The following is a 16041-nucleotide window of genomic DNA, read 5'->3' on the forward strand; positions in this document are numbered from 1 at the left end:
GCAGAGCCTTCAGCTGCTCTGCTCCCCAGCTCTGGAACTCCCTCCCCCATGACCTCCACAACACACACTCACTCTCACACTTCAAATCTAAACTCAAAACTCATCTGTTTAGAAAGGCCTTCTCACCCTGACCACTCTGACCATAACTGCTCTGTCTTTTAATCTATATTTGCTTTAATCTATATTTGTTTTTAAATGTGTTTTTAATCATTTTACATTGTTTCAATTTTGTGTACGTATGTATGTACGGCGACCTTGAGAGCCTTGAAAGGCCTCATCTGACCTTTACTTGGTGTGGTGGCTTCATCTGCTTGCCTACAGCTAATTAAGTTGAATGCCATACAGTGAAATATTACAAGCAATCAATAACATTTCCATGGAGAAAAGCAGGTGGACTTGTTTCCAGAAAGGTTACATAGTTCGCCATTCATTACAGTTTTATACATTAAGTCAGAAGCATATAATTTTGAAGAATGTATGGTTACATAAAACCTTTATGTGTAAATTGTGTCCGCTCAGGGATTACTGCTTATTCTGTCATTATTTTCCACCAGAGTAAATAGTTTGTCTTCTCAAAGCTGTTAATGACATGCACTAACAAAGCTGGAGATTTCATAGCACAGACTCTTGAGGGGAAAGTGTTGATACTAAGCCTGCTAGGTGTTAGAAAGTGTTACTGTGTATGAAAAAAAAAATGCTCAGATGATAGTCACATCCTTTTGGAACTGAATCAAGAGGGATTAGGCTTGTTTAAGAAAGCTAATTATCAGCATCTCCATGGACCAGATTTCACATGGCTTTGTACATTTTGGGGAACACCACAGGGACATTCTCTCCTTTGTCTTGTTCAAGCACAACCTATTTCTGCATCTGCTGATTTCATACTTTTCCTGTTCTATCATTTTTGCAGCCTTGATTAGAAGGTAGCTGGCTTCTGTGTTTTTTTTTTGTTTTTTTTTGTCAGATGATTCGCTTGACCTGCAGATTCAAAGCCCCAGTGGCCCCTAATGCTTGAGTAGCATTACACTGTTCCACACCCCTAAGAGCAGTGAAGAGGAGTGAAAAATTATCTCCATTTAATTAGATTTATTGAGATAATACTGACATTTGTAATCAATGGTCATCTTCTGGAATTGAAAACAGGAATTACATTTTAAAACATTTTGGCAGATTTCAGCTGCTTTGACCATTGGTGACTTTAAATAGTCTTACATATATTTGATGTTATGAAAATAAGACTCGGAGATTCTAACCAAACACTTGATTTAACTCTAGATTTATATGAGGAAACAGAGAAAAATGTCTGCTCCATAAGGCTTAAAAGAAACAAATGCTCATGATCTTTACTCAATCTCCAATACAGAAATGCATTGTTGAGCCCAGGGGCTCTTTGTAAGCAAGAAAAGAACACAAAAATTTCACATCACTAGATTGGTTCTAAGGGTAGAGGGATCGCAAGTCTGTTAAATATCTTCATGAGTCTCACAGTTCAATAGAGCTATAATACAAAGAAACATTTGGTGGGCAGTACAGTCCAGCTACTGTTAACGCAGGATCTTTCTCTGAGTCTTACTACATGATCCTCCATAGTTCAGCGTGTATCCATTGCATTGTCTGATATCATTTCCCATTTGGTCCCATTAAGTTTTCCACCACTCTTCCAAATATCATGTCATTATCCAAATGTCCTGCAGTGGTGGCCAAAGAAACACGAGTCTTGTTCCAAAAAGTCCCAGTCACAGACAACTACCGCGTGACCTAGAAAGAAAAGAGAAGAGAAATGAGTTTTGGATACATAAGAGGAATATGTCACTGGTCTGAGTGGGTGTTGCAGATATAAAGGAGATGGCTTATTAAAGTTGACAGGCAGTGGTAGTAAAACTTGGGCTTTCTGATGTGTAGCACAGTTTAGACGACACTATCAGGTCAGAACACTTTTTTATGCTTCGATTTGGTTGTTTGGTTATTATAGAGTTATGAAAATTTAAGGAGTAATTAACACAAAAATAAAAAAAATCCTTTTTAAGGCCATTTCATGGTTGAATCTTTCCCTTGCTTGACAATTAGATTTCAGTTATACAAAATTATTCATTCACTCATAGTGATGTAAAGCACTAAAATACAGCTGGCAAATTGTTTTCAGTCAGCTGTTTAATGGTAGGTTTTAGTTTTGTAAATGAGCTAATTTGACTTTAACTCATAGAGAATATAAGCAGAACTTCTTCCTAAATTAGACTGCCCCATCTGCATCTAGAAATACAGCGTATGTGTCACGATCTGCACTGTTCCTGTCCTTGTTTTGTCTCCTACCTTGTTCCTTCCCTCCCCCACCTGCCGGAGCCAGAGCTGGGCTGAGCTCCTGGCTCCTCCCGCGCGCACCTGCAGCTCATCAGCGCAATCAACGCCACCTGCTGTGGATAAGAGGGGCCAGGAGCTGACACTCGGTGCCAGATCGTCCGCGTGTTCACGTGAATGCTCTTGCTTTAATACTTTAATTCACAAATTGTAAATAAACACTTTAAATCTTGCCCGAGTCTTGCACTGTTTGGTCCGTTCTGCCTGCCTTTACAACAGTATGATCGACTGCAAAACTAGCTCAAGTCTGGAGATGGGTACCTGGGCACAGCATGGTGCCCACTGAGACATAGGTTTACCTGTCTTAACCTTAGCAAACCTGAATGAAAGAATTGTGAGCATGACTAGGATTGACTGTGTTCTAAAGCTGATAAATACTAAGAGATTTGTGAGTGCAAGGAACTAGTTAGATACAGTTTTAAAATCAGGTACTGCAGCATTTTTACTGAAAAAAATAAAAAATAAAAAAAATAACTGATAAAATGTGTGTGTTGCAAGGGCCTTAATTACACCAGTGTCACCTGCTCTTGTTGTTTACTGTTTTTAGCAAGGTGACATTCTGGCAGCGCATATGAACATGCCATCAAAGGTGCACAGAGATTCACAACCTCCCCAGCTGTTAGTGTGGCCCATGAAATCTGCAGCAAGTCATAGTTGGGACCATTTTACAATTGTAAACACAAATCTGTCAAAGATGTTTATGTGTGTACCCAGTATTATAATTCAAACCTCTACGACAAAATGAGAGAAAACAAAGCGCGTCCAGAAGTCGACACGATGCCATGCACATGAGGTTCAGAGCTTTCAGACAGGAGTTATTCATGATGGTACAAAGTATTCTCACACCATTCCATGAATATTAATAGAACAGATTGATAGATGCAGTATGTGCTACTGTCAACGTTTAGGTGGAAGTTTTTTCTTGTTGACTTGCATTTGAAATTGGCAGTGCATGTAACAATGGAGGTTCTAAAAATCATGGATTACCAAGGGATGTTGTTTTTATATTATTCCTCCTTGTATAAGTCATTGAAAAGACAAAATCTCCATAGTGTCTACAAAAAGTTCAGTTGCAAGGCATCACTCTCCATGTTGAATTGTTACTGTGAATGACTACCATTTGCAAATTGTAAAAATAAAAAAAGTGAAATGTAATTGTTCTACATTTTAGTTGTGCTATAATAAATAGTAGCCTTATCAGACATGCTTTTCTAATTATCGCATGCAGTGGAACATTTTCCAAACTGTTCTCTGCGTGAGATGGGATATGTACAAGACATCCAGATTAACACCATTGGTGTAATTTGCACATTAGTGTCATTCAATTAGCGGTTAACAAGTGATGAGTCACCAGGGCTTTATCATACACTGCATACTTTTTTCAGCAATTGAGATCTAATATTTAAACTTTTCCTGTTGCATAAACATTAAGATAATGCTTGCTGTTTGAGGAACTACAATTTAATTTACATTTCTGACTAACTATCCTCAAGAAACAGATGTGTAGAGATGTGCACCACAGCAGGCTACTATTGCAACAGCAGGATATGGAAATAGATTAGCATTAAGTTGAGGTGCATGGGCGCAGCTTGACTTTAAGTGTGCTCTAACACATGATTCAAGCCTGTGACCTCTAGCTGCTAATTCACTAATAACACAGTTTCACCATCTTTACATGTTATGAATTATTTACATCATCCCCATATACAGCCGACTTTGGACCATGAATAGGATCGAAAACTGTGTATATTTCGTTAAATAGGTATTTGCTGCCAGCAGGAATATGGCAAATTATCAACATATTTTCTCAAATTGAATGATTGCAGTTTCGATTCAATTTGATTAAAAATAAATAAAAATGTCTTTCAACATCTCCTTAAAATTAAAAATGCACTTTTAATCATTTAACACAAAATATTGTCAAAATCTGTCATCCAAAGTCTGAACTGTGCTCCAAACTATATGCTTTTACTGAGAGACAATTGGCTGTATAGAACTCATAAACAATCTTGATTAAAATTAAATTCATTTCAGCCTCCTTTGCTGCAAGTATAAAATAAACTTGAATATGGGTATTGGGTGAGATGTGCATTGCATAGTAGGACAGGGGTCCTTTGAAAGATCCCTGTTCCCTGTCTTAAGCTGTAGTAACTAAAGGCATTCATCAAATTGCATTAGATGGATGGTCTGTCAAAAAAAGCTGCAACAAAGTATTATCAACGCAATTATCATGGCAGTGTGCAGCTCGGGTTATCGTTGGATAAACACAGAAAAGGATATCTGGAGAACAAAACTCCGCACAGTTTGATGCTTAAGCTGTTTGGGGATGAAAGCGCACACTTGACTGAACAGCCACAGGTTCAAAGTCCTATTGACAAACAAACTAAGACTCCAGCTTTGTTCAGCCAATGCAATCCCTGTCCCATCCCCTCACAGTTATACACCGTTCACAAAAAATCACAAATTGTATGGAATATTTAATTTTTTTTAATTATTGCTTTATAGCCTCATCGTAAGCATCATTGTTACTTCAAAATGTCAAATGGTATGATCAATACAGGTCGACAGCTGAGTTCCAATGGGCCGTAAAAGTGAATCAATCATCAATAAAATGATTTAGCTCTCCTCTCTCAACTTTGTAATGTCTAAATGTCTAACTCCATCTTTCAGCCTTGTACCTCTCATGGTACACTCAGCACATCAGCCTTTTCACTGTGCTTTTTCACATTGAACTTGCTTCTGTAAACGCACTTTAATAGCACATTTGCTGATGTTATGCAGATGTCTTTCAAAGCTACTAAAGCATATGCGTAAGTAAATATGCTGACTAAATTAATTAAAGAAAGCAATCTTGGACAATATTTATTTAGCTGCATGTAGATTTTCTTAAATTCTCATGATGACTTGTTTGCACCACCTGCCAAAAACTACTTCTAACTGACAAAACAAATGACAAAGTGTATGATTTTTAAATTTATTTATTATTATTATTATTTTTGACAATGTTAAATAAAGATTTTTGATTTTCTCTCTACTTGAAATCTGTTTCGTATGCATGGTCCAAAAAATGTGGTGAATAATATGTGGAGGTGCTGTGCCAGACAATGTGGACTGAATGCTAATGTCCTAAACACTATTAACATTTTTATAGGCATTGGTTGTTTAACCTGCAAAGATTCCATGTAATTTTAGGCAAATAGCCTTCGGCGCATCCAATACTCCTACTAGCTCCAGGTTACCAATTTGACAGTCCAAAAGTGTGTAAATAGCAGAACTCAGTAGCTATGGTAACTTTCCTAGCTTTGTGGACAGTAGAGATAGGAGATGATATTCTAGGAGAGAGGAGAGCAGAGTTAGCAGGACAATTATTTGGTGTGTGCTCTGGACTCTGTCTACACTTCACCCCACATAAAGATCATACTAGTGGTGTTACAAATACATATGCAGACATGGAAAACATCTGCTACATTTGCTTATTTTGCACTCTTCTTTTTTATGCTTATGAGTATGAGTATTTATGTTTTGATTTTATTATATTGTGAGTTGAATGTCTTTCTTAAGTACTTTGAATTACTTTGTGTACAAATTGTGCTATACAAATAAACCTGCCTTGCCTAATCTTCATATTTCATAAGGAAATATAGAGGAAACTGTTGGCCAAGAATGGATAACAAAACGTCTATATGGGTATAGCACTATTTCTATTGGTAAGGATTGGTAAATTAGATCCTATTGTTTACTAAAATAATTATTGTTACTGCAACACACAGAATGACAAAAATCTACATTAAGATGATGTTGGACATGTTGGGATGACAATTACAATACACTGAAACAGGCAATGTTGATAGCTGCTCAGCTGTCTGCAAGAAGTGACAGAGTTTTTAGGTCTTTAATTGCATAATGCTATGTGCTTCTTCCTTGAATGGTTTCTCATGCTTGCTCTTACACAGTCACAGCATTCAAAGGTAGGTGTATTTTATTAGATCTATGAAAGAAGTGTGCTGCTGACAGCTATCCATCAGCTATTCCTCACGCATTCCCTTAAAGAGGCCTGTCAAATGTGGAGCCTTTCTGTTTTCTGTCCTGTGCCCTCTGATTTATAGCTAGTAAAGCACTGGGCCTGTGGGATTATAATTCCTGACATTACCTACAGGACGATAAAACTATTGCTGCTGGACATGCAGAGAGAGGGGGAACCACTGCATTTGTACATGGACGCCAGCGGAGTGTTAAGGCCCATGATTTATTGATGAGTTTGAGGTGAAATGGTACCATCCATCCATTCATTTTCTCCCGCTTATCCGAGGCCGGATCGTGGGAGGAGCAGTCTAAGCAGGGACTCCCAGACTTCCCTCACCCCAAACACGTCCTCCAGCTCCTCCGGTGGGACCCCAAGGCGTTCCCAGGCCAGCTGAGAGACGTAGTCTCTCCAGCGTGTCCTGGGTCTTCCCCGGGGCCTCCTTCCGGTGGGACATGCCCAGAACCTCCCTAGGGAGGTGTCCAGGAGGCATCCTGAGCAGATGCCCAAGCCACCTCAGCTGGCTCCTCTGGAAACGTGTAGGAGCAGCGGCTCTACTCCGAGCTCCTCCCATGTGACTAAGCTCCTCACCCTATCTCTAAGGGTGCACCCAGCCACCCTGTGGAGGAAACCCATTTCGGCCACTTGTGCCGCGATCTTGTCCTTTTGGTCATTACCCAGAGCTCATGACCATAGGTGAGGGTAGGAACTTAGATTGACTTACTGCCGGCAATGCGAACACAGCTCCTGCTCCGGTCGTACAGGGACTGGACAGCCCTTAGCAAAGAGCCCCAGATCCCACACTCCTGGAGCACCCCCCAAAGGACACCACGAAGGACACGGTCGAATGCCTTCTCCAGGTCCACAAAACACATGTGGACTGGTTGGGCAAACTCCCATGAATCCTCGAGGACCCGATGGAGAGTATAGAGGGAGTGTTCCGCGACCGGGACGAAAACCACACTGCTCCTCCTGAATCTGAGGTGCAACTATCGGTTGGATTCACCTCTCCAGTACCCTGGAGTAGACCTTACCGGGAAGGCTGAGGAGTGTGGTTCCCCTGTAATTGGAACACACCCTCCGGTCCCCCTTCTTATACAGGGGGACCACCACCCCAGTCCAGTGGTACTGTCCCCGACCGCCACGCGATGTTGTAGAAACGTGTCAGCCAAGACAGTCCCACAACATCCAGAGACTTGAGGTACTCGGGACGGATCTCGTCCATCCCTGGAGCCTTGCCACCGAGGAGCTTGCCAATCACCTCAGTGACTTCAGCCAGGGTGATGGTTGAGTCTGCCTCTGGGTCCCCAGTCTCTGCTTCCTCCTTGGAAGACATGACGGGGGGATTGAGGAGATCCTCTAAGTATTCCTTCCACCACCCAACAACATCCCCAATCAGCAGCTCTCCACCCGCACTGTAAACAGTGTTGGTGAAGCACTGCTCCCCCTCCTGAGGCGTCAGATGGTTTGCCAGAATTTCTTTGAGGCCGTCCGATAGTCCTCCTCCATGGCCTCCCCGAACTCCTCCCAACCCCAAGTTTTTGCCTCTGCAACCACACGAGCCGCAGCACGCTTGGCCCGCCTCATCGGCTGCCTCAGGAGTCCCACGAGCCGACAAGGCTCGATAGGACTCCCTCTTCAGCTTGACGGCATCCCTTACTTCCGGTGTCCACCACCTTAGACCTTACGACCACAGCTACGAGCGGCCACATCAACAATAGAGGTGGAGAACATGGCCCACTCGGAGTCCATGTCCCCAGCCTCCCCCGGGATCAGGGAGAAGTTCTCCCGGAGGTGTGAGTTGAAGACCTCTCGGACAGAAGGCTCTGCCAGGGGTTCCCGATAGACCCTTACGATAAGCTTGGGCCTGCCAGGTCTGTCCAGCTTCCTCCGGGAGGGAAGGCCGTTCTTCCCAATCACGCCCCTCCAGGTGTCACTGTCGTTACCCACATGGGCGTTGAAGTCCCCCAGGAGAACAACGTAGTCCCCAGTCGGTGCACTGTCTAGTACAGGGGTGGCGAACACGCGGCTCTCGAGCCGCATGCGGCTATCTGCCAATAGGAATGCCTCTTATCATATGTTCTATATACTATGGCTCTTTGCATCGTTTCATGTTTCACTTATTTTTTTCTCTCTTAAAACACATTCAAATCCACCAGGGCTTATTAAAACAAACAATAAACAATATATAAAAAATGATTTATCAGCTTTTTTTACACTGCGTCTGACACGTGACCGCTATTCATCTGTGCGGGTTACGTCTAATGCCGCGAAAATAAGTAAACATTTCATGCACGTGCAGACTGTTACCCTTGTTGTCAAAATGGCAAAATGCAAAACTAAACGAAAATATGAGGATGAACACAGGACATTTCTGGAAGAATGGGAAGATGCTTACTTTTTTATTGAACGGAATGGCAAATCAATCTGTTTAATCTGTAATACTACAATATCACATTTCAAGGCTTCAAATCTTCAGCGTCATTTTAGCACTCTCCAGTCCACCTTCATATGGACAAGGAATTCCCCAAAGGTTCTGAACTACGCAAGCACAAACTGAGCACCTTGAAAAGCCAGGTAAAAAGACAGTCTCAAATGTTTCAGCAATTGGAGACACTTGCATCCTATAAAGTGGCCTGGAAGTTTGCCCGTACTAAAAAAACGTACAACGAAGGAGAGTTTTTAAAACAGTGTTTTGTGGATATAATTGAAACCTTGGCTCCAGATAATAAAAAATCCCACTGAGATTATCATCCCATCACTCCAACAAGGTAAGAAAATCTGTGATGTACTTTGGAAATAACACCTGTCTTATGCTTGTGTTAATATTTTAATAAGATAAGATAAGATATGCCTTTATTAGTCCCACAGTGGGGAAATTCCAGTATTGCACCGCACAGTTAAAGAACAGAAGGAAAATGGTACATGCAATAAAACAAAAATAATAAATAGTTGAGAATAATAAAAAAAAAAATAGACTTAAAAATAAACTAAAAATATTCCATCAGTTTATATTATACAGGCCCTACATGTGTTTTCTGAAGTGTGTTAAGTAGTTGTGTGTGTCAGAGAGAGACAGAGATGAAGATAAAGAGAAAATGTGTGTGTGTGTGTTTGATAGAGCAAGAGAAAGAGAGAGAGGAAGAGATGCCTGTGTGTGTTTATGTGTGTATGTGGGGGGGGGTATCTGACCTCTGGGGTAGGTGCTGTGTTAACTCTGGCTAAGGTGCATTTGATGTGTGTGTTGAGGGTGGACACTTATCTTGAAATGAAGAGAAGTACAATGCTTGCTGTTGTTTTGTGAGGAGAGGAGTGTTTGATGGGAAGTAATGTGTGTGTGTGTGTGTGTGTGTGTGTGTGTGTGTCTGTCTGTCTTGGCAGGTCAGTGTGTCGTGTGGCTCTTTGACTCTTACCGTTCAAAATTTTGGCTCTTTGTACCTAACTTGTTTGCCACCCCTGGTCTAGTACCCCTCCCAGGGACTCCAAGAAGTCCGGGTACTCTACACTGCAGTTTGGCCCGTAGGCCGCCACAACAGTGAGAGACCTGTCCCCAACCTGAAGGCGCAGGGATGCAACCCTCTCGTTCACCGGGGTGAATCCCAACACGAAGCGGCTGAGCTTCGTGTTTGGCAATGAGCTTCGGCAATGAGCAAGCCCACACCAGCTCGCCGCCTCTCCCCACGGGCAACGCCAGAGAAATGGAGAGTCCAGCCCCTCTCAAGGAGTTGGCTTCCAGAGCCCGAACTGTGCGTGGAGGCGACGCCGACTATATCTAGTCGGTAATGCTCAACCTCCCGCACAAGCTCTGGCTCCTTCCTCCCCAGCGAGGTGACATTCCATGTCCCCAGAGCCAGTCTCCATGTCCGGTCGTCGAGGCCCACGCCTTCGACTGCCGCCCAGATCTGGGGCCCCAGTAACGCCGGTCCGGGCGACGTAGCTGGCCTTGATTTAACTCTCTTCATAAGGGGCTTCTGAACCGCTCTTAGTCTGACCCGTCCCCCTGGACCTTTTTGTCATGGGTGACCCTACCAGCGGCATGAAGCCCCCGACAACATAGCTCCCAGGATCATTCGGGCACTCAAACCCCTCCACCACGTTAAGGTGGCGGTTCAGGGAGGGGAAAATGGTACCAAACAGTGGGGCATTAAACGAGGGTGATTTATCGAAACACAGGAACCATAACCTCTGTTTTCATGTTTGGCAAATATAGTTATACATTCAGGGAGACTTTAATTTGATTATAATGTTCCTAATCAATGTTTTCACTAACTAATAAGTTAAAGGTGCACTATGTAACATTTTTTCTTATCTTTCTCTATCTTTATGTATACAGGGGAACCCAATGAGAGCACTTGGGCTATCTTTTTCATGGTCGCCCTGTTTAAAATACAATACACGCAGAAAAACAAACAAAACAAGTATACACGTCCATATAAAACATTGAAAACAGGTGCAGGTGTGTGTGTAAAAGTTTGTTACTAGATTGTTCAATTGCAATTGTGTCACCAAAGGATAAAATTTTGCTTTTCATTGGAGTGTGTTCAATTGTTGTGAAGCAAAACAGCTACAAACCCTCTTTCCCATGTCAGTTTTGGTGCGGCTAGTCCTTATGCAGTCATGCCATCTAGTATTAATGATGGGGGTTTGTCACCTGCTTGTCTTCATAGAAATATTATTGCTTTTCCTGGAGTGTTCCTTTTCCTTGTGTTGCATTTATTTAACTATAGTTGTTTGTTTTGCAAAAATACTTTCAAAAACATGCATTCTTACTGTCAGCAGGGTCGCCTCTCCACAGATCTGAGCTACCTGTAACTTGGCCTTGTTGTGCTACCTACTTGTCTGTCTATTGAGGTAAATAAGTGTAATGCCAAACAGATCAACATTCCACGCAATAACATCTCCATGGAGCCAATCAGGTGAAAGACTTTAGTGGTCTTTGTTTTTTGTTTTTTTTACTTGGGCTATCACAACAACTGCCAAAGTGTGTAGTGATTTAAAATTGCATTGGCAGTATGTAAACAGTCTTATACTGAATTGCATCATTTCTCATACATTTTGAAACCACAAAAACAGTCACTTTACATTGCATTATTCATACACTCCTCACACATGATGATGGCAACCTACTTAGCCACAACTGCCCTGAGGAGTGTTCGCATTCCGCACATACTTCAGTCACCAGCAATCACATAATCATACACTATGACCAAATGTGTCACAGCTCCAATTCTGCTTGTGATCATGTGGAGAAAATAGCCCTTAATGTTAGTGCTTAAACAGTCATAATCAGTTTTCTGTGGTGTCTGCCTTCTGTGAGAGCAAAAGGACTAGTGTTTTTTTGTTTTCTCTGAATCAAATTGTTTGTGGCACCAGAGCCCCGCTTCACAGAATGATGTTAACTGTCCAGGAAGCTCGGGTAAAGCCCCTCTGGCAAACACAAGCCGGCTCTGGTGCCCCTCAGTGGGAGGTGACTGGGCCCTCTGCCGACTCACAAATCAAAATAGGTCCAGGTTCTGACAGGTCCTACTAGCCACCTGGACCCCTGCATGTCTGCTCCTCTGTTTCTGCTTTCCCATGGCTGTGTGCGAGGCCATGAATTATTAACCTGGCTAAAATAAAAAGCTCTACTCTGTCCAGGCCTCCTGTAGCAATGAATAATGGAGGAGGCAGCTCAACTATAGGTGTTTGGTGAGTCAAACATGACGCCGTGATGGATGGCTAAGGTCTGCATGTCCACTCTTCCCCACCCTCCAGCCCCTTTCAGCCCAACCAGACCCCAAATCCAAACAAATTAGCCCCACTGGTCTTGGCTGTGCCATAGTTAGCTTTGCATCTCCACACTCTTCCCTTTGTTTTGCTTCTCATTGGCACTTTTGAGGCTGTAAGTCTGTTTTTGAGGCTGTAAATCTGTTTTTTCAAACACAGTAACTCAACCCAATCTGTCAGCAATTCTTTCTTTTAAAAATGACCATGCTATATTTAGTCACATACTGGTGTGCCCTCTTCATTTTAAAGAAGAAACACACACTTTGACAGAAATAGTTGGTGGAGGAAGGAAATGTTACAGTAATATTTAGGTGCACTGGGTAACCTTTCTGGTGGGATTCACCTCCTGCTTGTCTCCGTAGAGATATTATTACAGGGATTACAGAGATGGTTCCACAGTATGGCATTAAACTTGTCTTGCATTTATTATTATAAAAATACCTTGAAAAACATGCATTCTTACTGTCGGTTGTGTCACCTCTGAAGAGATCTGACCTGTCGCTTGGCCTTGTGGTGTTACCTGCTTGTCTTAATGCTATGTTTGAAACATTCCAAACAATAAATCTTAATGGAAACAATGTTAATTGAAAGCCGCAAGAAGCAATGATGCCCCCCCTCCCCCCAACGCGACCACCGGGGGCCAGTGACTGCCCCCATGCACCATTGCCCGGCCATAGTGTAGTGTGGCCATTGCATCATAGTGGTGGTCCGTGGCTTTGAACAGGCAACCTCTTGCATAATAGAGCTATGGTGTAATAGACTTTTTTGCACCTTTTTAGACCCATAATTATTTCCCCAAAGTTTCATGGCAATCGGACAATGTTGTGTGTTTCACATGTATTATAGGGGGTTTTATTGTCTGTGTAGACCCTCAGTCGTCCAGGTCTGATCCATAGCAAATAACGAAGTTAAATCTGTCAACTGGGCAAATCTTGTAGGAGTGAAGACGTTTTGCTGCTCACCCTAGTTCTGTTCTGGTCAGAACTGAAACTGTTTGGATGAGCAGCGAAATGTCTTCACTCCTACAAGATTTGTCCAGTTGACAGATTTAACTTTGTCATTAGCTATGGATCAGACCTGGACGACTGAGGGTCTACACAGACATCCTCTCAAGAACTACGGGCCTACCACCGTCAATCTGGCAAGAGAGCTGGAAAATATTGCCAAGACATTTGCAGAGAATAAGAATCACCTACGTTTAACCTCAGATGTAGACAGAATCAGCTAATACCCAATGTATTACAGAGGAAAGCACCTGAACCAGGACAGAGAGCAGCCAGCTTAACTCAGCATTACCTTGGGAAAATTCTCAGCCTCAGAATCAGCCGCCTGCATTTTCTTATCGACAACTTGAAGTCTAAAATAGAAAGCTTAAAAAGCAGAATATCCTCCTTAGTCCCAGAAGAAATAGCCAAGAGAATCTACAATTTCATAGCCATAGGGCAGTTGAAATGACATGAGGAAACCAAAGAACGGCACATTAGGAAGTTCAGGCAACAACAAGAACAAAGGACTCAGAGCGACAGGAGGAAAAGGGATGGACTTAGCCATCCTGGAAACAGGGAATACTGGGTGAAGAACTTGTCAGACTGTGACCTTACCCAGTCAGAGAGAGAGGTACTTTCCAAAGGACTGAACTTCTCTGTAAATTCCAATCAGATCCCCACAGTGGATTACATTACAGCAGCAGAAACATCCATTAGAAACAATAAGCTTACAGAGGCAGAAGCTGGTGACCTGAGACTGAAAGTAACAGCCGCACTGAGCAGCGCCAAACCTCCTCCCTCCAACACAACATCAGAGGAAAGGAAGGCTCTCACTGCTCTAGAAAAGGCCCACAACATCAACATTTTGCCAGCTGACAAAGGGAGATGCACCGTGATCCTGAACTCAGCTGATTACGAGGCTAAAGTGAACAGCCTCCTCAGTGACACCACCACCAATAACTGTTGAAACAAGACCCTACCAGTGGGTACAGGAAGAAAATCATGGACTGCTTACAGAAGCTGGAGAAGGAGGAAGTCACTGATAGACAGCTGTATTACAGATTCTATCCTGGTGATTCCATTCCTTGTATCTATGGCCTCCCTAAGATCCACAAAGAAGGAGTACCCCTCAGACCCAGTGTAGTGTTGATTCTATCACATACAATGTGGCCAAACATCTGAAGACCATCCTGGCTCCTCTGGTGGGCAACACGGAGGACCATATTGAAAACACAGCTGAATTTGTGTGCAAAATCAAGCATCTTCAGTTTGATTCAGATGAGACCATGGTTTCATTTGATGTTAGCTCTCTTTTCACTTGTATCCCCACATCAGTAGTGGTGGAGGCAGCATAGAGGAAGCTACTGCAGGATACTAAGCTAGAAGAGAAAACTAAACTCCCACCGGACCAAATCTGCAAACTGCTGGAAATTTTTCTTAATTCCACATATTTCCAGTTTAGAGGAAACTTCTACAGGCAAATCCATGGCTGTGCAATGGGCTCACCTGTCCCTCCTTTCATGACTAATTTATACATGGAACAATTTGAACAGGAGGCTTTGGCCTCATTTCCAGGTACGCCACCCACACATTGGTTTCGATATGTGGATGACAACTGGACCAAAATCAAAATTCAGGATCTGGAGCCTTTTACTGCACATATTAATGCTGTGGATCCAAACATCAAGTTCACACCGGAAGAAGCCAAGGAGAACAAACTGGCCTTTTTAGATAGTGCAATAACAATAGGAGAGGACTGGCGACTCCAGGTAGAAGTTTATAGGAAGCCTACATATACGGACCAATAGCTGCTCTTTGATTCACACCATCCACTGCAGCACAAACTCAGAATGATCCGGACACTACACCACAGAGGGAAAAGTAAAGGAGGAACAACATGTGGAGAAAGCCCTCTCTGCTTGTGGATATCCAAAATAGGCCTTCAACAGATCGAAGAGGGATAAAAAAAACAGGACAACAGGGAATCTGAACCTAGAAGGAGAGGTGTTACCATTCCTTACACTGCGGGTGTGTCTGAAAAACTTCAGACAATCTTCAGACAGTATGAGATTCCTGTCTTTTTCAAACCCACAAACACTTTAAGGCAAAAAACTGGTTCAACCTAAGGACAAAACCTTGAGCCATAAACAAAGTAATGTAGTCTACTCCATTCAGTGTAGTGAAGAGTGCAGTGAGCGTTACATTGGAAAAACTAAACAGCTACTCCATAAGAGGATGTACTAACACCGGCGGGAGAGTTCCTCTGGACTCCAGTCCGCCGTACATCTCCATTTCAAAGCCACTGACCACTCCTTTGAAGATAGTGAAGTTCAGATCTTAGCCAGAGAAAAGAAATGATTTGAGAGAGGAGTTAAAGAAGGAGTTCGCCCAACCAGTCCACATGTGTTTTGTGGATCTGGAGAAGGCATTCAACTGTGTCCCTTGTGATGTCTTTTGGGGGGGTGCTCCGGCAGTATGGGGTGCAGAGCCCTTTACTCAGGGCTGTCCGCTCTCTGTATGACCGGAGCAGAAGCTTTGTTTGCATCGCCAGCAGTAAGTCAGGGCTGTTGAGGAGCTCGGTCACAGGGGAGGAGCTCGGAGTAGAGCCGCTGCTCCTACAAGTCGGGAGGAACAAGCTGAGGTGGCTTGGGCATCTGTTCAGGTTGCCACCTGGATGCCTCCCTAGGGAAGTGTTCTCAGCATGTCCCACTGGGAGGAGGCCCCGGGGAGACCCAGGACACGCCGGAGGGACTATGTCTCTCGGCTGACCTGGGAACACCTTGGGGTCCCACCAGAGGAGCTGGAGGATGTGTCTGGGGTGGGGGAAGTCTGGGAGTCCCTGCTTAGACTGCTGCCCCTGTGACCCGGCCCTGGATAAGCGGAAGAAAATGAATGGATGAATGGTAGGGGGGC

The 16041-nt window shown here is 43.3% G+C and overlaps 1 protein-coding gene across 1 annotated transcript in view; it reads right to left on the reverse strand.

The window, feature by feature from the left end:
- Nucleotides 1-1236: 1236 nt before the first annotated feature.
- tafa3a (TAFA chemokine like family member 3a) overlaps nucleotides 1237-16041 on the reverse strand; it is a 154433-nt gene continuing 139628 nt past the window's right edge. Inside the window, exon 5 of the mRNA XM_033966628.2 lies at nucleotides 1237-1758. Within this exon, the coding sequence (XP_033822519.1) occupies nucleotides 1747-1758 (12 nt within the window). The 3' untranslated portion in view covers nucleotides 1237-1746. The remainder of the gene's footprint in view (nucleotides 1759-16041) is intronic.

Source organism: Periophthalmus magnuspinnatus, chromosome 5, assembly GCF_009829125.3.
Source record: "Periophthalmus magnuspinnatus isolate fPerMag1 chromosome 5, fPerMag1.2.pri, whole genome shotgun sequence".
Lineage (NCBI taxonomy): Eukaryota > Metazoa > Chordata > Actinopteri > Gobiiformes > Gobiidae > Periophthalmus > Periophthalmus magnuspinnatus.